Source organism: Drosophila subpulchrella, chromosome 3R, assembly GCF_014743375.2.
Source record: "Drosophila subpulchrella strain 33 F10 #4 breed RU33 chromosome 3R, RU_Dsub_v1.1 Primary Assembly, whole genome shotgun sequence".
Lineage (NCBI taxonomy): Eukaryota > Metazoa > Arthropoda > Insecta > Diptera > Drosophilidae > Drosophila > Drosophila subpulchrella.
In genome coordinates this window covers 4,039,712-4,059,872 of record NC_050609.1, presented here as the reverse complement: position 1 = coordinate 4,059,872, position 20,161 = coordinate 4,039,712, and the positions used below count along the sequence as shown (strand labels likewise).

Below are 20,161 nucleotides of genomic sequence, written 5' to 3'. Positions count from 1 at the left end.
TACACTAAAATAATCCCTTACCTCATTTTCTTCTCAGCATTATATCGTAATGAAAACTAATCGAAGATCCCAATTTCTCATATCCGTACTTCAGACTGTTTGCTTTTGGCCAAAGTTGCTGCTGGTGCAGCATAAACATACAAGCCAAAGCGGGAGAAACCCTTTTGGCCAAGTTTGTTGGCCCCAGATGAAATAGTTGCCCTATTTGTGTGTGCGGGGGAGGGTGTGGCTAGAATGGACCATTGATTTATTGCCTGCCATTTTGTGTGAGCCAGCCGAGTAGGCTTTTTTTTCTATTCTAGGGATGTGCTATCTGCAGATAAGCCTGACCTCCTTTGGGCCGGGCTAATTGGCGTTTTTCAATCCGGCCAGAGCACTTGCACTTTGTGTTTCCGTTGGCAGAAAGGCCCTTGGCTAATTTATTTCTTGAAGCATTTTGAAAAGTTTACGCCTCGCCAGCACATAGACCGCAAATTATTTAATTGCCATCTGGCCGTGCCCCCCAAAAGGCGAATGCCTTTGCGGCTCAAGGACTTTTCTCCGATGCAATAATTTAAGTGCAAGCAAACCGCAACTTTCTGGCTGAAGCACGCACACAGGACAGACTCCCACTTCCACTCACTAACACAGAATGCAGAAAACAGAAAGCAGAACTTGGCCAGAACAGAGGAAAAAGGAGAGAAAATGGCCAACAGGCAAAGAAGTCATATTAAAAATGAACAAAAGCAAAACGCAAAAAATAGACGTGGGAGTTGCATCCAACTGGAGCTGCAATTCCTGCTCCAGTGCCCCAGAGCATTCCTCGTCCTTCCAATCCTTTTGCGGCTTTTGGCCTTGCCCCGTTCCGAACCGAACTCCAAACGAAATGCACTTTAATAATGAAAGTTACGCCATTTTTGGGGAACATTGCTAGCATTCCGGAATGCAAACCTAATTTCGGGTCTTAAAAAACGCAAGTACTCCTGCACCAGGGCAAAGTATTTCAATTTAAAATTCGTAACGAGCTTACGTGCCAAGCTGGTCAGATCTTGCACTTTTGTCCTGGTTAACAGCAAGGACTTTCCCATTTCCATCCAGCGACCAGGTCGCATTTCAAATTAATGCAAGTCCGAAAGTGTGTGCCGGTGGCATACTGAAATTAAATGAAATGCGAGCTCAGTGCCAGAGATGCAAGGCGGCGACCCAATGGTGATATAATCCATTCAAAATATATTCATGGTAACGCCTGCAGAGCGACAGCAAAAGTTATAACGAAATCAATATAATAATGTTTTTTTCCGATTTTCCTTTGGACAACTTTTATAGCAGTAAAGAAGTAGGTAAAAGAGAGATCGAAGCATCTGTAAAGCTTATATTTTATTGATCTATCCGATTAAACACAGATATTTCCACAGACCGTGATAATGGATTTCTAAATCTTTGAGGAAATTAGCCTTAAAAATATTAAAATAAATTAGAAATATACATAACTTCTTCTGTGTTCCTATAATATTTTTATTAGATATTAAGACAAGTACATAAATTTATAAAATGTAATTAAAATATATAAAATTAAATTTGTATTTTCTATTCATTTAAAACCAATTTTAAAATAATTAAATTCAATTGCAATGGTATACCATTTAGTATAGCTATACCCCTTTATTGTTATCACTCATTCTTTCCCTTTTCGTTTGCCCCAATTTCGCAGCTGTCATTTCAAATCCTTTGTCTTTCAAGCTCAGTGGGTTACCTTTGTCCTGCAGGATACTCCAATTCGCCTGCTCATCTCTAACTGAATAATAACCAGGAGTGGGTCATTGTCGGCAGGATTACCTGCTTAAGACTCATTGCGGTTGGGCGAGGAAAACTGTGTGTAACTGCTTTAAATTTTTAATAGATGTGTGCAGGTGCAGCTGCAGGATAGGATGGGATAGGAAGGGATGGGATTAGATAGGATCCACTCCTAGGACTCCAAGGTGTCCGGCTGGAGACACTAACAATTCATTGTGGCCATACAGCTGTGCAGTTTTTGCGGCTGCCAAATGGAAATTTCAAGCCTATTACATAAATGTTTAAATGGGTGAATGGGTTGGCCGGCTGGCTGGCTGGCTGACTGGCCCCTGAAAAACTGTCTACTTGGCCATTTCACCCCGAGAACCCAAACCGAATTGGGTCCCTGTCCCTACACTCGAGTGAACGTGAAACGCAGCTGTACACACATTTGCCTCCAGGGAGCAACCCAACATATCGCACTAACGGCGGCATTAAAACTGGACTTTGGCCATCTTCGAATGGAAAAAATACAAAAAAAAAGGAAAGAAAAACCCACCGAATGGGGCCAGTTGAAAAGTGCAATTGGCAAACAGTTGAAACAGAAAAGTTGCAAAGGGAATGGTCCTGACCAGGCCGGAGCCAAATGGCCTCCACCTCCAAAAGGCAAGAAAGGCAAAGCCATAGAAAATACGTCTCTGGTAATTTGTTCTGAGCGGCTTTTGTTTTGTGCGCCATTTTCATTTCACTTCGTTTTTGGCCAACTTTGGAGGCGGCATCCTTCTACTTCTTCTTCTGGCCACCTCCTTTCTCGCTTCGTTGACAACGGACGGACTTCTGATTGAGTGTGTTTTCCGGGTGTGTCCCAAAGACGCAGCTTTCCAACCTTTCCAATCCAACGCCAGCTTTCCCTTTTCGATTGACCTTCTCTGACATTTTTCGCAATGCCCCAAAATTTATCACTTAATAAATTTCCCTCACCCAGTTAACCCCTTTAACGCTTTCTATCTGTTTTCCCACGAATGGTAATTGGAACTGCTGAAATCGAAGCTGAGCAAATTGCGAGCTGGGTAAAATATAGCCTACGAAAAATGTCTCAGCTCTGTGGGTTAAGCAGATTCAAGTTATGGGTTTGATAATTGAAATTTTATTTAAGGATACAGTGGATAAACTGTTTAAAAATAAGGGGAAGCCAAAAGTTATTTTATAATTTTACAAAATGTGGTTCTTTTGCGTAAACAATATTTGAATTTAACTTTATTAAACTGAAATGTTTAAAATATTTGAAAAAAAAATGCACTTAATTTTTTTTCTCATTATATTTCAACAAAAGGTAACGAATAAATAAACTTAGTTTTACATTTTTTTCTTGAATATTTTAAATATCACTAAGAAAATTAATTTATAGAACAATTATTTTTTAGTGTTTTTAGGAGAAATCAAGTTTATTTTCCTGAATTATTTATGGCCCAAATCTGAACAGATTTATCGCGCATAAATTCGGCAAGTATTCAGCAATTTCAATAAATTCGCCTTGATCTGCATAAATGCAAAGTATTTTCCCGAGGCCTGGCTTTCTCCTAAATTGTATCAGCAAATGTCATAAATGTGAATCAAAGAGGCAGAGGGCAAAATACGAGGCGCATATCAAAGACGTATTAACGTTTTTACGCACTTCCCATCGATCCCATAACCAAAAAAAAGTGACTTAAAAGCCCCGGAAAGACAAAATCTCCTTGCTGGCGCTTTGCAAATCCTTTCGTGCAGACATAAACGCTTTCGAGGGAAGCGAAATTTATGTAAAAGACTTATGCATAAAATTGCGCATCATTGAAGTTGAAATGCTCGACATCATCAATACACTTCTTTGTCGGCCATTAAGTGCGGCCAAATCTTTTCCTGAGCTCCAGGCGCTAAACGTTGCGCATACGCCATGTGTGCTGGCTGGTAAGTTAAGCGCGGCTATTAGAACAAATTGAATAATATGGAGCTGATATTTTATGCATTTGTTTGTGACTTTGAAGTGCTCGCCACGCGCTCTCAACACTTTTCCCATTTTGTTATTTTATTCCTGCCAGTTGGCTTTATATTTTGCTCCCCCAACTGGCTTTTATCAGCACACGCACAGACCTTGACTCTCCAAGTCGCCAAAATCCCGGCGATATATTTAACATTATTATAGCTGCTCCCTCACACTCTGTCTCCTTGTTTATGTTTTGTAGCTCCTCTCGCGATTTTATGACTTTGGCTGGCTTTCCTTACCCCCATGCCATACCATACCCCCTTCCAAAAGCCCTAAACCCCCGACAAAAGCTATTGAAACAGATTTCGCTGACTTTGCTCACTTTCCCCAGCCCCGAGGCTTTTTTCCTCCAAGCCCTACCACCCAGCCCACTCAATGAAATTCATTTTTCGATATGTTATTCCTGCCTGCTTCACATGTGAGGTATTCGGTTTACCTGGATCTGAGATGCTCCCTCCACCGAATGCGACACTTTTAGCATCATTATCTGCACGGCATCGAAGGCTCAGACTCAAGCACTTTGAGTTATGCGCCTGGCAGACGCTTAAAAAACATAAAAAACAAATAAATGGCAGGGAAAAACGAAGTGTACACAAAGATACACAGGCGTAGTCATCGAAGGGGGGAAGAAAGGGGCGTATGAAACCATATGCGATTAAAGCCCTACAGATAGATATGTAAATTCTACATCACCACAGGTAAATAAGTTATTTTATTACCCAAACTTCTAGTCCAAGATTTATAAACTGCTGGATCTAAAACAATGCATTCTTTATTGTACATTGATCCGCAAGAAGCCTCGCAATGAGCTTAGAAATAAGCCTAAAAATGAGCCTCGCAATGAGCATAGAAAAAAGCCTCAAATTAAGCCTGGCAATGACCCTCGCAAAGAGCATTACAACGTGCCTAGCAATAAGGCTCGCAATGAGCCTCGCAATGACCCTCGCAATGAGCCTCTCAATTAGACTCGCAATGAGACTTGCAATGAGACTCGCGATGAGCCTCGCAATGAGACTCGCAATGAGACTCGCAATGAGCCTCGCAAGAAGCCTCGCAATGATCCACGCAAAAAGCCTAGCAACAAGCCTTGCAAAAAGCCTAGAAATAAGCCTAGCATTAGCTTCACTAGCACATTTGCAACAATGATCGTTATGATTTCTAATATTGTAAATTTGTAGAATGTTTAAGGACTAACATTTTTTAAATGGTTGAATGTTAAATTCCGATTTTATTTAACTTTTTAAACATTCCTGAAGCCTCGGCAAACTTGAATCTCAACCCAATTCGTGAGTATGGAGTCTTGTGGGTTGCCTTCGGCGTCGCATGTTGTGTGTATTGTCGTTCTCAAAGAGTTTTGTCGAGGACACAAGTCAAACGCTCGCCGTTTGAGTTGGGTTTACGATTGCGGTTAACAATCATCTCGTTGATGGGATTAATTTGCCTAAGTGCAGCCGAGGCACGACAGAAACTGCAATTCCACATTTGCACCGAGAATCAAATAGAATCGACACCTTTCTGGGTTATTTTATGGGCTGTGGGTCATGTTGGGGATGCCGATGTGCCTGTTGGCACATAAACATCCATCTATCAATTGGGTTCAGCTTTCGTGGATGTGGATGTGCGCTTAACACACCATTGAACTGTTACGCAACAGGAAGCCACACACAGATACCGAGATACAGATTCAGATACATATGTCCGGCGGTCGGAGCCCCGGCAGACAAATCCCATTTGATGTTCACTCAGCAGAAAGGCAATGCCAATGAAGCATGCAAAAGGTATTTCAGCTTTTTCGTTGCCGGCCCCAGATTGCTGAGATTTTGGCTTTGTAACTCAAAATTTGGGGCGGTACAAGGAGCGAATGTGCAAACATCATGAAAAACGCTGCCACAACAACGGGGGCAAGAAAAGGAAAAACCAAAAGCAGAAAAAATACTCAAGAAACAAAGGCCAAAGGCAGATAAAGACGCTTACGAGCCGCAGCTTGCCATGGCGTAAAGGGAACTTTTCCGTTTTCTTCCTCCTCAATTTTATTGAACTTTAATTCATTTTGCAGCAGACCCAGCTAAATGCGCAGAATAAATTGTTCTATTTAAGTGGTTACTCGGTGCAAATGTGCTCAGGATGCAGCTCCATGTATTCCCCTCACAGTCCATTGGGTCATAAAATGGCTTCCGGTTATACTTCAAGCGAGATTAACTTGTCGTTTACAATTTCCCTTTGATTTGTTTCCAGTGGGTATGGGACTATCTGTCGCCCGGGGGTGAAGTGTGGGTCTAACTTATATATAGAGACTAGGGTAGCCCTTGCCGCACTTTCGCTTTCATCTCGTGACACTTTTGTGGTGGAAATGCACTACGCCTGGATGCCCTACATTTAAGAGGAAAAGTATATTGGTTTATATAATTTATATCTTAGGTATGATTATTTAAATTATATATAAAAGAATTACTATATAGTATATTGCACAGATCACTAAACATTATTTTTCTGTATTCACTATAATCCTCAAAAAAATCGTAAAAAGGAAGAAGAAGAGATTGTTTAATTTTGTTTAAAAAAATGTGTAACAATTTCAATTTTCCTAACTTACTTATACACTTAGTTTGAGGTAAAAGCGATTGGTACAATAAGTCTAAAAAAAACCGAATTTGATTTAATTTGAAAACTAAACGAGTTTCATGTTAACAATTTGCAGAGCAACAGTTGTTATTTGCAATATTAACCTTTTTTTTGGTGAATCCAAAAAGTATGCTTGAAAATGGTAATTGAACTTTTTTCTTTAAACACTTTTTAAACAAATCGTAGGCCATCAGAACAAATTGCGTAGACTACTCTCATTTTTCCGTCATTCAGATTGAAAAACGCCCATGTAATTGCGGATTGTTGTTGTTTTCCTGGTCTGGTACAAATTGATTTACAACAATCCATTTTCGCCCGGGGCAACCGCTGTGAGACCCCAGCCAGCTGACCAGAACACTTGTGGGCTCCAAAGTCTCAGGTGTGAGTTTTATTTGTTTGGAAATTGTTTTCTACGCTTTGTTCCGAGTCCCCCTTTTTTCCCCCCATTTTTTTTTTGCTGTTTCCCCGTTTGCTTTGTTTTGGTAGGATGAAAAGGAAGCCACACGCAGTTCGGGTCTGTTTTCCTTGTGGCCTGGCGGTAATTTCATTTCGTCCTGGCTGCGGTTCCATAGAAGTGCACTCAGCTTTCGCTTTCACCTTTCGGCCAACGGAAAACACAAAACCAAAACCAAATCTGGCCCAGTTCGCGGCTGCTATGCAATTAAGCCGCGCAATCAGAATGCAAGATGAAGGCTCTGCAAACAATTGAATTCGGCCGCGAAAGGGACGGGCAGTGATGGTCAAGGTTCCTATAAAAGGTAGTACCAAAAACGGAAAGAAATAAAAATATATTTTATGCAAAAATTCATTTCAAAATATAGTTTCAGCTTCTAACTATAAATATGTTACTTTTTCAAAATTAAAAAATCGTTGCATACTTTTAGCCATCTTTATACGTGTTTTCAAAATGGTTAATTTTGTAAATAGTATTTCTGAAACATAATATGAGTTGAATTTAAAGAGATAGCAGTACCTTGGAAAGGCAAAATGTACCTTGGGTGTACTGGTACCCAACAACACTGGGAACAGGATTGGGAGCCCAGCAGAAGCGTCGGGTTGCGAGGTGGCCCAAATGCTGGCAAAATGGCGGCCACAAGCTGCAAAGCCAACATGGCAGCTGACATCTGTCAGATGCTGTTATTCCGCTGCACTTTTAGTTGCCTTTGGGCTGCAGTCGGCCATCTGCGCGTCCTATTCCGGCCGGACTTTGTTTGCCGAGCCCGGCTGAGCACTCACAATGGCTCACCCGGAGCCAAATAGGAGCCACTAACGAGCAGCTCCATGTGGCGACGTCGATCGCGGGAATTAAGGCTCCTAGTGGAACACTTTTTTGGGGACTGAATGGCCAGGTGGTGTTTCAAAACATTTATTCTCTCCCTGCCTCGTTGGCCATTTATTTCAGCTGTAACTTAAAAAATGTATAAGTATATGAATAAATCTGTTTCAGTTAAATTATAATGCCCATTTGATATAAGTTAAATTACAAAGAATATATTTTACTTCCGAAAAGCTTTTTCTATCTATTTAAAAAAAAATTGAACCATTTATAAATTTCTTTCAAAATACAATATATGTAAAACACCTTTTCATTTAAAGCTTCTAACACTTAGTATGTAATGTATTGTAAATTTTACATGTTTCGAATGAAATAATTGTAATTTCACGTTTAATTAAGCGTTTCATAGTCAACTTTTATCTTCATCATACTATTTATTATTCAAAATAAAGACTTCACATTGAACAGACGCTCGATATGAAAAGACATTTTTTAGGATTTGGTAAGCAAGGAGGTAATTTATCATTTTGTTCGAGCACCAATTTGGAATAATTTAGTTATAGTGGCATGTGTTTTTCTGCCGCACATCACTTATCCCCTGGAAGCCCTGGATGACTTCGAAATCCCTGAGGAAATAACCACACTACGTGAAAGCAAGGATATCTTGGGTCCTGTTCGGCTGAAGCGCATTCAGGGAAGGACTCGTCAAGAGCTAACTTTGCCTAGTGAAAAAAACAGGACAGGAAGAATGATTGAAAACTATTGCTGTTTCTGGATATACCAGGCCCATCCTGCCATTCCTCAAACATGGAAGCATATGGCCGAATATCCTTTTGACTTCAATTTCAATGGCCAGTTTGTGAAGAATCAACGCCATAACGAAATTGAAGTACCCGAAGGCCAGGACAATACTAAATATTTTTGACCTCAATTAAAATTAGATTCTTTAACTAATTATAATACACAAACTATTTTCTAATTTTTCAGAGGTGTTTGAAATTTTCATCTAAATGAAACCCCTGTGGAGTTCCCTTGGGTTATGAGGGCAATCAAATACAATTAATTTAGTTCTTGTAGAGACCATTTGAAAATATGTTGAATATGAATTTCGATTTCAGTAAATTCTGTGGCGCTGCATTTAATTGGGCCTACGGCACTCGACAGCTTAACTGAGGCCCAGAATTATAATTAACTTTGTCTGGCCAACAAAACCTGACGGGGCCAAAGTTGCCTCGAAAGTTGAGAAATTCGTTCGGTGACCCCTGGAAAATCATGGGGAAGGGGAGCGCTTTTTGTGCCTAAAAGCCTGACAGCACATAATGGATTTGACACATTATAATCAGGTTTGCATAGTGTCCTTCGCCCAGTCGTCAGTCAGTCAGTCATTCAGTCACTGAGCGGTCCCCCGAGCTCTACGACAACTTGGGCTCTTTGACGTGCTCTGCTTATTTGGTCAGCAAGTTGTTGTAGTTAGCTCAAGTCTTACACTGCGGGAAAATATTGCGAAAGTTAAATTTGAATTTAATTTAGAACTACGCATAACCTATTTGTATTTTCGAATAGCTAAGTATTTATCAATTAAGAAAGTGTTTGACTTATATGAAAAATATATCTTTCAGTAGCCTATTTTAAAATGTTATTTTAAAAACCGAAAATCAAAAAGAAGCCCCTCATCTCTAAACAATTTAAAAAGTAAGCAAGCTTCCGAAAGATGGATTAAAAAGGTGATTAAAGAATTTCGGGGTCTTCCTAATTTGAGAAATCATGAAAAGTAATGGCTTACTTGTTTGATTTTCTAGCAGTGCACTAGTTGCCCATCATCGCAGTCCTGAGAAGTTTGATAAATAAGCAAGCCCATGTCTGGGCATTTACTTAGTTAATTAAATTCAACTTCTTCGGCCAAGGGAAATGACAGCGGAGGCGGAGGCAAGAGAGCAAGTGAAGCGCTCCAGGGCGGGCAGAGCAGGTACTGGCCCCCAAGTTTTCCATCCTTCCTGGGAAAAGTTTGCTCGTCGTATTTGTTCATATCATAGGTAAATATATCCTGGTCGGCAGCCACGATGTTTGCTTTTAATTTCGCCTTTTCTTTTGCTTTCGGTTTTTAATGTGTCCGGGTGATTAGAGCGGCTGCATACTGAACAATCCTGACCAAGGCTATTTGCATGACTCATATGGTCTGGCCTCAGCAATTTCCTGCTCCAATGACTAATGAAAATGGTGAAAAGATTTAAATTTACCGCACTGGGAGACAAGCACACACAAAAGGCACTTCCTCTTGCTTTCTTCAAGGATCTTATATCCCCAGCTTACCAAATAAAACGCTCTGCGTGGGCGTGGGCAAATTGTGCAAGCAAATAATTTCGATTTAAATCGATTTAAAATGGAAACGAATGAGTTTACATACGCACTGGAAAAGTATTTTATGCTAAAGTATATATAGATTATTTGAGAAGAGAAAACATTTGGAAAGTATATGTATGTTGCATTTTTAAATGCCATAGAATGTTCGCTTTAGCATAATAAGTATAAAGCTGTCATATTTAAATGTAGTTCTTAAATTCAGTAAATATACATTTCGATTCATTGGGATTAAAACATTTTGGGGAGCCATAAAGGGTTATGGATAACTTCTATTTAAATTCAAATTTGAGTCTCCGTTAAAAAAGGTACTAAAAGACAATTGAGGTCTAAAATGATCGATAACCTTAAATGGTATTATCGATTTGCATATCACTTAAGTGGGTTGTGTCACTGCTAAGTCTTAGTTTGGTGCCGAACCGATAAGTGATCGCTCAGCTGTTGCAAACAGCTGATCAGTTTCGCGCGCTTTTCATGCAAAAAGCATTGTGCAAAATTTGTTTGTTTATATCGCGGAGTAAAATTATTGTATTTTGGTGTAAACAAATAAGTGATAAGTGCATTTCGAGATGTCTGTGTTGCTGGCGGACATCGATGCCACCTGTGCGGCCTTGGGTTACAGCGATGGCCAGAAATATCAGGCGGAACCCGATGCCGCCGAGGGTCTCAAGGTAAATCCTTTATTTACTTACCAAAAATCCCTTAAATCTTATATACTACTGATTTTCCAGCACTTGATTTGGATCCTGCGTCGCGATCTGGACAACCACGAGTACCGCCGTCACTTGGGCAGATCCAAGGTGCTCCAAACGGACTTGGTTTACATGCTGCCGGACTATGTGCATCACGAGGAGCTGTCCGACTTGCTGATCCGCCTGCTGGTCATCCTGACCAACCCTACACTTCTGCTCTACCGAGATGGGGCTCCCAAGGACAATCATGGCCGCAAAGTGTTCATGGAGCTCATCGACATTCTGCAGGGCTACAAAGCAGCCTTTGCCAGGGACAAAATCTGGAACTCCCTGTTCGAGAAACTCAAGCAGGCCCTGGAAATAGTGAGTTCTAGTTGTAGACACTAAGTAAAACCCACTTCATTCTGACACTCGGACTGCAAAGACGTGACATAGACAAATCATGGCTCAAGTCAATCGTGCGGAAGACAAATCGAATCAAAAAGACAGCAGCGGGGACAGCGACGATGGTGAGAGGTCGGCGAAGGATCACAACAGCTATTTCACCTGTCTGGTGTGCATGCGCACGGCCCACATTCCCAGGGTGAGCTTCTGTGGCCACCACTTCTGCGCCAAGTGCATCCGCGACTGGATGAACACCCAGGGTGCCCGGGCCAAGTGCCCCTATTGCCAATCCCGGGTCGGCGAGAACACGCTCATCACCGTGCGTCACTCGAAGACACTGGACCGCTCGCTTTCTTGCCGGTCCATCCATGAGCATCGTCGCCGGATGGTCATGAGCAGCGAATACGTCAGGGAGTTGGCCATTCTGCCCGAGGCGAGCATGTTCATGCGAGGCTACATCGAATATCCGCCGGAGGCAATGCCAAGGATCAGGCCCCTGCCGCCCCAGATGCTGCGCCAGCTGTCCTGTCATCCCACCCGGCGCAAGTACTTGGACCCCATGCTCTTCCAGCGCGCGCTAACCTACATCATCATGCTGTTCCTATTCGTCATGTACCAGAATGGCATTTAGCTGGCTGCTGAACTTTACGCGTTTTCCAAATTCCAAACCCATTGAAGCGAATTTCGTATTTTTCTATTCTGTTACACGTTGAATGCTTTTTTAAAGCCGCCCGCTCCACATTAGTGGTTAGTTCGATTTTGCTACGGTGGCACAGTGTACCAGATACGCTCAGACTGTTAAAAATTATATGAAATATATAGTATATATTATATACAAAAATAATATCGTCAAAGATTCCTTCTACGCTAGAATATTTCTGTGAACAACAAATTTTTACGATTTTTTCATCCCTGAATTTCCTTTTATCCTCATAATTTAACCCACCCCAGTGGGCCGGTCTCCTGTTCTAAAGCCCAGGCAATTATCGTTCGGGCATTTGTGCAACTATTCCTGTAATCTTTTTAATCTATGTATTAATGGGCAAGCGGGTACGCAAAACTTTTAATGGCCCTTGCAGCTGGCAGCAGTCAAGTTTTCATGGGGAGAGAAAATGTTTTTCACATTGCTCAGCCCACTTGAAGTTTGTTTTGGCCAGATCTGGCTTTATGACTCAGCTCGTCTCCTTTGTGGGTTCATAACTAATTTGAACTTCATATCTGCTCACTTTTATCTTCTTTATTTGTGCCCAGCACCCTTTTTTCTTTTATTCGCCCAAGTTGAGCTGCTAAAGAGTGGTTCTCCTCCTTTGTGGGAATTTAATTTAAAATATCTCACAATATGAAATCAAATCTCTAAAGGGTTCCCGTCTTTTACTCGACGCTCAACGACGTTCAAGAAAAAGCCGCAACAAGTCGATTTAATCAACACCCACGACAAGTTTGCGGTTGGGGAGTTTTTCTGTCGAGCCAATGACTACAAGGCACCTTCAAATCAAACGCGTCACAGTTGGGAACAGGAATTTCATTCTGGCCTAGACGAATCCACAGAGTTGTGTCGGCACCAGGCCCAAAAAAAAATCTAAACCAAACCGAATAGAATTGAACCAACATCGGTGGGTCGAGACATTGTTGAAACCACAAAAGCAAAACCCCAGGAACGATGATTGTCCATCGAGGGGAGTGTGTGTAGGGAGCAGTCTGCGTTTTTAGAACCTTTCAATTGCTAGTTGTTAGATTTAAAAAAAAAGCAAAGCAAAAGCGATGATTGAATACCCTTACAAAATGGTAAATAGTCATTTGCATTCATTTGGTAACTAGTAACTAGTTTATCCGAATATTATACTATGATATCATAATCATAATCCTGAACCCATAATAGTATTTTTGAATATTATTTGTTTTATATTTTTTTTTGTAATTTCCTAAAAATTAAGGGTATATGGGAACATTATTGCCTCCGCGGCTCACAATTAAAAGTGGATGGTTAGAAAATCTCGAAATAAGCTGCGGGCACCAACAAAAATTTCAAATAAAAACAGAATCCCTTCATATTTTGTACAATTTATGGATGAGCTCTGGCTGGATTGCCATAAATATGTAACTGAAAATTTACATTGAATAGAAAAGTTGTTTGTCTGTGGCTCCAACTATATTTTTCACAGCGACCAACCCAAACCAAATGGAGGATAAATGTTCCCAACAATTATCCTAAGTTAAGTCCTGGTAACCGGAAAGTGAAAACGTAAATCTCAGAGATGAGAGAGCGAAGCCATCCGCCAGAGTTCCTAGACTCCACAACCACCCATCGCCTAGCACAACGAAATAAATTCATTTAAAGCCGATTGAATCGACATTCATAACACTCCGGGGAGCAATTCCAAAGGATTTTCATGGCACTGCGTTGCCAAAGAGTCGCCCGAGGATTTCTTTACATTTCCATTTTTTAGGGAGCTCTTTTCCTTTTATTTGTGCCGTTTTCCCCGGTTCTCTGTTTTTTGTTAGGTTAAATGCAGGCGGATTTCTATATGGACGCTTTCTATTTGTTCTTGTTGCTGTGCGGCTGTTGTCGTTGATAATGAATGTGTACGAGGATTTTTCCGCTGTTGCCTCTAGCGGATCCTCCCCTCCTCCTAGTTACTGCACTCAAAAAATCATAAATTTATAACTAAATTATTTATTAAAAATTCTGCAACAAGAGTTCTTTGTATTTGAGATTAAAAACCCATTATTGCATTATGATTGCTACATTTTCTTTTAAAAACAGCCAAAAAAAGGAGTTCTGTAATAATAAAATATACATATGTATCTAGATATATTTTTATAAAGCAATTGCATTTGTAGAAAAGAATATTTTTAAAATTAAGCCTTAACTACAAAAGACTTAATATGTTTAGTTTATTGAGCTTATTGACTTATTTTGTTATTATGACAATAAATAGATACTTGTTTTTCATATCGACTTGACTTTAAAAGGCTGTATTCAATTGATTATCTAATTCTTTTGTTGAATTTGTATAAATAGAATTCGCTAAAATTGTTTCAAGTGTATCGTGGCGTCTGACTTTTTATGCTTTACTTCTTTATTTGCGTCGCGCCGACTTACACGCTTTGATGTATGCGCGGCGAGCAGCCAAGTGGACAGGCGGGAGTAGGAGGAGCTCCTGCCCTTTCCTCCACTTTCTCCGATCCGAAGGAAAGCTTTCAGTTTTGAATGAGCCGCCGCCCCCTGGCCCTTGGTGTTGTTTTTGTTGCGTAGGGAAACCAAAAACGGAAGTCATTATTAACTTTGCCTTTGAGATGGGCTCTCGGGGTCCTGAGGTCTGGAGCCCCGAGTTCCTGGCACATGGCTGGAGTGGTTGAATGTCGGTGTGGGTGTCCATGTCCGGGTGGAGGAGTCGCAGCTGGCTTGTAGGCACAAAAGCCGCATTAGTTGTATTTATTTTTAAGCTCACAGCAGCAACTGTAATGTCCTGCTGCTCCCCTGGAACCCCCAAAGGCGCCCAACCCTAACCCTGGGAGCCCATCCGCCCATCCGACCATACGCCCACCCAGCCACTTCCTCTTATCGCCCACACCCTGCTCAAATTGATTTCAACTTGACTTTGTTGTGGTCCCATCGCTTGTCTTGCCTTGAGTCGGGGGGCTTCCGTTTTACAGTCGAGCTACATAAATTTGCAATTTAATTTAATTTAATTTCATTTGATTATTTTAACTTGACTCGCGGGATTTGGTGCTTAGATTTTTAGACTGGGATTTGCTGCAGCGTTTTATTACATTCACTTACTGACATGGCATTCGGCTTTCTTTCTTCCCAGGCCTTTGCAATTCGCAGCGAAGAGCAGAATCTGCTGATTGAGCGCATCCTGGTGCTTGTGAGGAATGTCCTGCAGGTGCCAGCAAATCCCGAAGCCGAGTGCCGGGCGGACAACGATGCCAGTCTGCATGATCAGGTCATTTGGGCATTGCACCAAACGGGAATGTTGGACCTGGTGCTTTTTGTGATCTCCTCGCCGGATGAGGAGCAGTTCCATCTGCACGGACTGGAGATTGTGTGCCTGCTTTTTAGGGAACAGGTATGTTTAAATAAATACATTTTAAATAAATTATATTTTAAATTTTATGTATTTTTAGAGTGCCGAGTCCCTGGCGGATGCCTCCCTGCAGCGCAGTCTCAGCGAGAAGCAGCGGGATCAGCAGGAACTGCTGGCGGCACGACGCCGGGAGCGTGCCCGCCGCCAGGCACGTCCACCTCCAGGGCGGCATTCCCGCTTTGGTGGCACCTATGTCATTAGGAACATGAAATCTGTCTCGGATAGGGATGTGATATGCCACCAGGCCCTGGAGCGGGTCACCTCGATCGACTTCGACCGGGAGAAGGAGCACCAGAAGCGCTCGCATCGCCACATCCAGGAGGAGGCGCAGGTGACCCGCCGCAGTGCGTTCACCGTGAGGTGAGTCACCGGGTCGTCGTATCCCACTCCCATATCCATTTGTCTGTGGCCACTTCCTGCACTTTGGCACTCTGGGCTCGGTGCCTATTGTGTGGCTGCTGGTGTGGCCATTAGCATCGGAATTGTTATGGCCACTATGGCCACCAACCGACTGCGGGCCACATCCCGGCCATTGATTTTCGATTTTACGCTGCCAGGACAGCCGTAACCGAGAGATTGGACCGGAGCGAGTGAGCAGCCGAGCGAGCGTATAAAATAATATTCAATAATAAATGAAGCCATTTCCTTTTGGCCCTTTCGCTTCGCCCCCCTGATTTCACCCGTCCCAACTGCCTGTAATTCCTGCTGTTTTATAGAATCGCACAAACGATATTGGCTCCCAGGCTCTCGAGTTCCGCCTGACTTGGCCGGGCTAAACAATATCTTGGCGCCGAGCGCCCCTGTCCCCGCTCCCCCTAATGGCCACCAGGTGCAGCTATTTTATGCTTCTCCGCTAACCAACAAACTACTTAAAGGCTCTGCCTCTGCGCCCGCAGGCCAAGATGCCCGGATGCCGCTATCCGAGCCTTCTTGAACAGTTACAGTAAATGCATTCGCCGCATCCCAGCTTTTTTTTTGGTAACAGAAAAACATACCCTACATCCCTTCTGTTTTTCAAATCGTTTCGCCTCCTAAATGTTTATAAATCAATATTATTTAAACACTGCTTTTGGCCACTATATAGTACAGTATCAGTTGTGTTTTATATTTTTAATGAATTTTAATCGTATAGTATTTTTCAAGACTGTTCTTATACCATTTTATACATTTTTAACACTCTTATTGAATTCCAATAAGTAGCTTTATGTTTTTGGACCTAGTATTATAATTTAAAAGACAAATGAAGTAAAAGAGAAAGGTTAATCTTAAGTTGTATGACCTTTACAGGGCACTTACAACCATATATATTCCTCAATTAGTTCTATGTTTTATACAAACGTTTTTAATAGTCAATGTGACACATTTTTTTTCAACCCTCAGGGTGTTCGTAGTTCGCCTGTGAAGCCCTGGGTTTTTCCTCAATTTGTGGCACGGAGCATAAAAACCCGTACAGAGATAAAACTGCAGCAGCAACTTGGCGGCGCCATCGGCATTTTCTGCATCGCCATTGCCATCGGCATCGACTTTGGGATCTCTGGCCCGGCGAGGCATGCAATTTTCAAGTAAAATCCTCAAAAGGTTTTTCCCCCATTTGCCGCTGCGATTTCGAACGGGCTGGCAGCATTTTTTCTTGTTAGTCGGCCAGAGAGTTTGGCCTGGTTTATGGGGCAAGATGCTTAGCCCCGGTCGGTTGGCCAAATCTTTAGGCGCCCATAAATTGATGGAGCAGAACAAATGTGACCGAGGCGACGCCGGTGGCTGTGATTAGACAACTCCAAATGTCCCATTCGACCGCAAACGAATGGCCAAGTCAAAAGGCCGGCGAGGCACGTAGGCGGAAAAGGCGAAAGTTCATCAATGTCACGTGTTGGAGCACCGTGCACCCCAACAATTTGTTAGCCAACCAACCACAAGTGCATGTTGCAATAAGCCGACAAGGGGGTGTTGGGTATGCCAATTTTTTCTGTTTCGCCTCCTTTTTGGCATAAATTAATCCGCGTCGGCATCGATGCGTTGGATTTGTGTTTCGCCTGCTGGCAGAGATTGCTCTCCGCTCGAAAGGATTGGGGATGGGTGGGCTGGGCTGGCCTGGCTGGTTGGTTGCATCTTTTAGCCAGCTTTGCACAAATAAATTGGCCAGGCGAAATTTATTGCATCAGCGCTGCCAAATGCCGTTGCAGAGTCCGCATTTGTTATATAAACTGATAGAGGGCGTTCGCTTTCAATCAATATTATTGTGGTATAACCATTTTTCATGTCTTTCTTTCTATCTCGCCCTGCAACCGTTTTAGCTTTTGGATTTCCCTCACATTTTTTTCACGTACTTTTCCTGGCTTTTGCAGACTGTGCCTGCGCGAATACTGCATCGAGGTGCTGCGCTCCGCTTACAACACGCTGGTGAGGCAGGTGCGTCGAGTCCTGGAACGCAATGCCGGCTCTTCGAGTCACGATGACTCCTATCTATTGTGGGCCATACGATTTTTCATGGAGTTCAATCGTTTGAGTGGTCTACAATTGCAGTTAGTCAGGTGAGTGCCACACAATTGGGTTTGCAACAGAGCTGCGTATTTTATCAAACGGATGTGGTCGACAGAAAAGGTAGTTGTGGGTTTTTCACTTATGATATCACCAATTTGTATATTGTTTTTAATATGTGATTTGTTTAAGTACTATAAAAGGTTAGAACTAAAAATCTTAAGAGTTTTCAGAACTGTTTAGAAGAAGGTTTTAAGTTAGGATCACTGGTATGATAAATGCTGTTACTGATCTTGTATATTTATATAAATAGAATTGTTCTTATTTTTTTCAACCGATAATTCCCTCTGTTTATATGATAGTTTGGCATCACTGATAAGATATGATTTCTGGTATGAGCATGACTTGCCCCCGATATGCGACTGGTTGCCCAAAGTGTTCAAATTAATTGCCTACAAGTTTTAATGGAGATCCAGTCGAGTTTTCACAAGTGATATGATGCTGCTGCTGATGAACGAGCTCTGCTTTCAATAGCTAATGAAACGCTGACCTCGTCCTCTGGCCAAGTCAGCAGATATGCAAATCCTAAACGCACAAGCTACTCTCCCAAACCGCCTCCATCAAGGCTTTTAATCAAATTACTTCGCAACACTCTTCAAATGATGGGAATTCTGCCAAACTTTTATTTCAATGGCCACTCTGACTTTGGATATTTTTGCTCATGGAAGCAAAATCGGGTGTTGGAATTTAAATCGCAGTAGCTTAAGCCATCCGGGGAAGAACTATGAGAAATTAAACAAGTGGCTACCTGTTTAATGTATTAAATGCTTAAGTATTTAACACATGTTTAATCAGATTTAATTGAATTTAATGGCAATCCATGCTTTAAAGATGTATGTTGCATCTCACGCAATTTTTGATTATACACATTTATTGTGGGGTGAGCTTTTTGATTTGATAGCACAATGGCATTGTTTTTGGAAAAATTGTTTCAATGCGGTTGTCAATGAGTTGATTATTTCTTATATTAATAAATTAGGTTTTAGAAAACCTTAAACAATTGATTGTTCATTAAAGTTCACTGTTCTAATGTATTAAATTTCTTTAAAAAGATTTTATTTCATTTTCAGACCCTTTCTGCAACCACTTTCAATAAACTTAAAATTGATTTCGTTGAAATGTTTTCGCCAGCGAATAAGCTTCGAATACTTATTTGTTATCTGTCGAAAGCGTAATCCATCATCTGAACTGTTGAGGCGAGAAGCGTAGGGAGCTGTTATAGGGTTATTTTCAATGGTTTCCATTTGCTGGCTTCTTTCCCCTATTTTCAACAAAAGGGGGAAAGTGCGCAGCAAATAAACTTTAGTATGATGACAATTTCGCACTTTTGCCTTTAGCACTTTTCCCGAAATTGGTCAAGCAGAGTGTCAATGCGAAATGTGAAGTGATTCTCTTGCTTTGGACCCTAGAATTTTTGTCTGCGGTCAGAATACAATTTGTATGTCATCATCAGAGCTTCGTCACTAGAGTTTTATTGCATTACTTTTTGGCAGCGGACAACAATCACATGCACAAATCAAAGTCACCAAGCCAATTGTTGACCCACGGCACTTGGCCTCTCCACTTTACAACTACTGAAAGGCTACTCAGTTCTACGTTGGACTGCACAACATGCCCCATGATATTCTTGGCCAAAGTTGTCAAACAAACCGTACCGATACCGCGATTTTGAGACACTTAAAAAATATATGTTTTAAATTATACATTTATGTAACTGTAAATAATGAAACTATTTAAAAAATATTATTAGTTATTAATCATTATGGAAACGTGGTGGTAATGCCATTTCAACTATTCTACCTTATAAGAAAAGTTTGAAATAGGGTCTTTCGAAGTTCTTAGTCACAATGGAGTCCTTTTAATCCTTTAGTTATATATTATATATAATTTTCTAAAATACAAAAACTAAAATATATTGTATCTACTTTTTTTTCAACTATATTTTTTTATTCTATCGTTCAGTGTATATATTTTGCCCCCTGTCGGTATTTCAGCTGTACTTGTTGTTGTTTTCGTCCTTGTCCAGCATGCTGTTAATAAAATTTTGCGTTCTTTATGTTGTCATCCGGCTGACGTTGCTCCTCCTTCTCGGAGTCGGGATCCGGATCCGGCTCCCTTTTTGGTCCCTTTCGCCGACTGTGTGGTGGGAAATTTCTTTAAAATTGTTTTGGTTACTTTCAAATTAGTTTCTGAATGACAACAATGAAGCTTTGCAAAAATGTTGTCATTCCGTTGGCGCAAAGTTTTCCCAGACCCGTTTTTCCCCTTTTCCCGGTTGTAGGCGACTCCCTCGCACTATTCTAAGTTGGTTGCTTCAGCTTCTGCAGCTCCTGCTCCAGCTCCTGTTTTTCATTTTCAGCAATGTCCCTCTGCCTTTTATCAGACTTTTTTGTCTCATTTTTCTCTGAATATATATGTATATATAGAG

At 41.5% G+C, this 20,161-nt stretch overlaps 3 protein-coding genes across 5 annotated transcripts in view; all 3 read left to right on the top strand.

Moving 5' to 3' along the window:
* Nucleotides 1–8,125: 8,125 nt before the first annotated feature.
* LOC119563009 lies at nucleotides 8,126–8,627 on the top strand. Of its 3 annotated transcripts, none has more exons than XM_037876200.1 (2): nucleotides 8,126–8,175; nucleotides 8,231–8,627. In XM_037876200.1, exons 1-2 carry the CDS (start codon nucleotides 8,151–8,153, stop codon nucleotides 8,596–8,598), a joined length of 393 nt encoding a protein of 130 aa, XP_037732128.1. In that variant the 5' UTR covers nucleotides 8,126–8,150; the 3' UTR covers nucleotides 8,599–8,627. The 3 variants fall into 3 exon arrangements, with proteins under 3 accessions (XP_037732128.1, XP_037732129.1, XP_037732127.1); XM_037876201.1 differs by having other exon boundaries at nucleotides 8,127–8,175; nucleotides 8,237–8,627; XM_037876199.1 differs by having other exon boundaries at nucleotides 8,139–8,187; nucleotides 8,237–8,627.
* A 1,884-nt stretch (nucleotides 8,628–10,511) lies between these two features.
* Nucleotides 10,512–20,161, top strand: part of LOC119547514 (protein timeless homolog) — a 73,695-nt gene continuing 64,045 nt past the window's right edge. Inside the window, exons 1-5 of the mRNA XM_037854411.1 lie at nucleotides 10,512–10,702; nucleotides 10,763–11,086; nucleotides 14,923–15,180; nucleotides 15,239–15,558; nucleotides 17,541–17,726. Of these exons, the coding sequence (XP_037710339.1) occupies nucleotides 10,601–10,702; nucleotides 10,763–11,086; nucleotides 14,923–15,180; nucleotides 15,239–15,558; nucleotides 17,541–17,726 (1,190 nt within the window). The 5' untranslated portion in view covers nucleotides 10,512–10,600. The remainder of the gene's footprint in view (nucleotides 10,703–10,762; nucleotides 11,087–14,922; nucleotides 15,181–15,238; nucleotides 15,559–17,540; nucleotides 17,727–20,161) is intronic.
* On the top strand, nucleotides 11,111–11,921 carry LOC119547535. Its single transcript, XM_037854434.1, has one exon. The coding sequence runs from the start codon at nucleotides 11,166–11,168 to the stop codon at nucleotides 11,736–11,738; it is 573 nt and encodes a 190-aa protein (XP_037710362.1). The 5' UTR covers nucleotides 11,111–11,165; the 3' UTR covers nucleotides 11,739–11,921.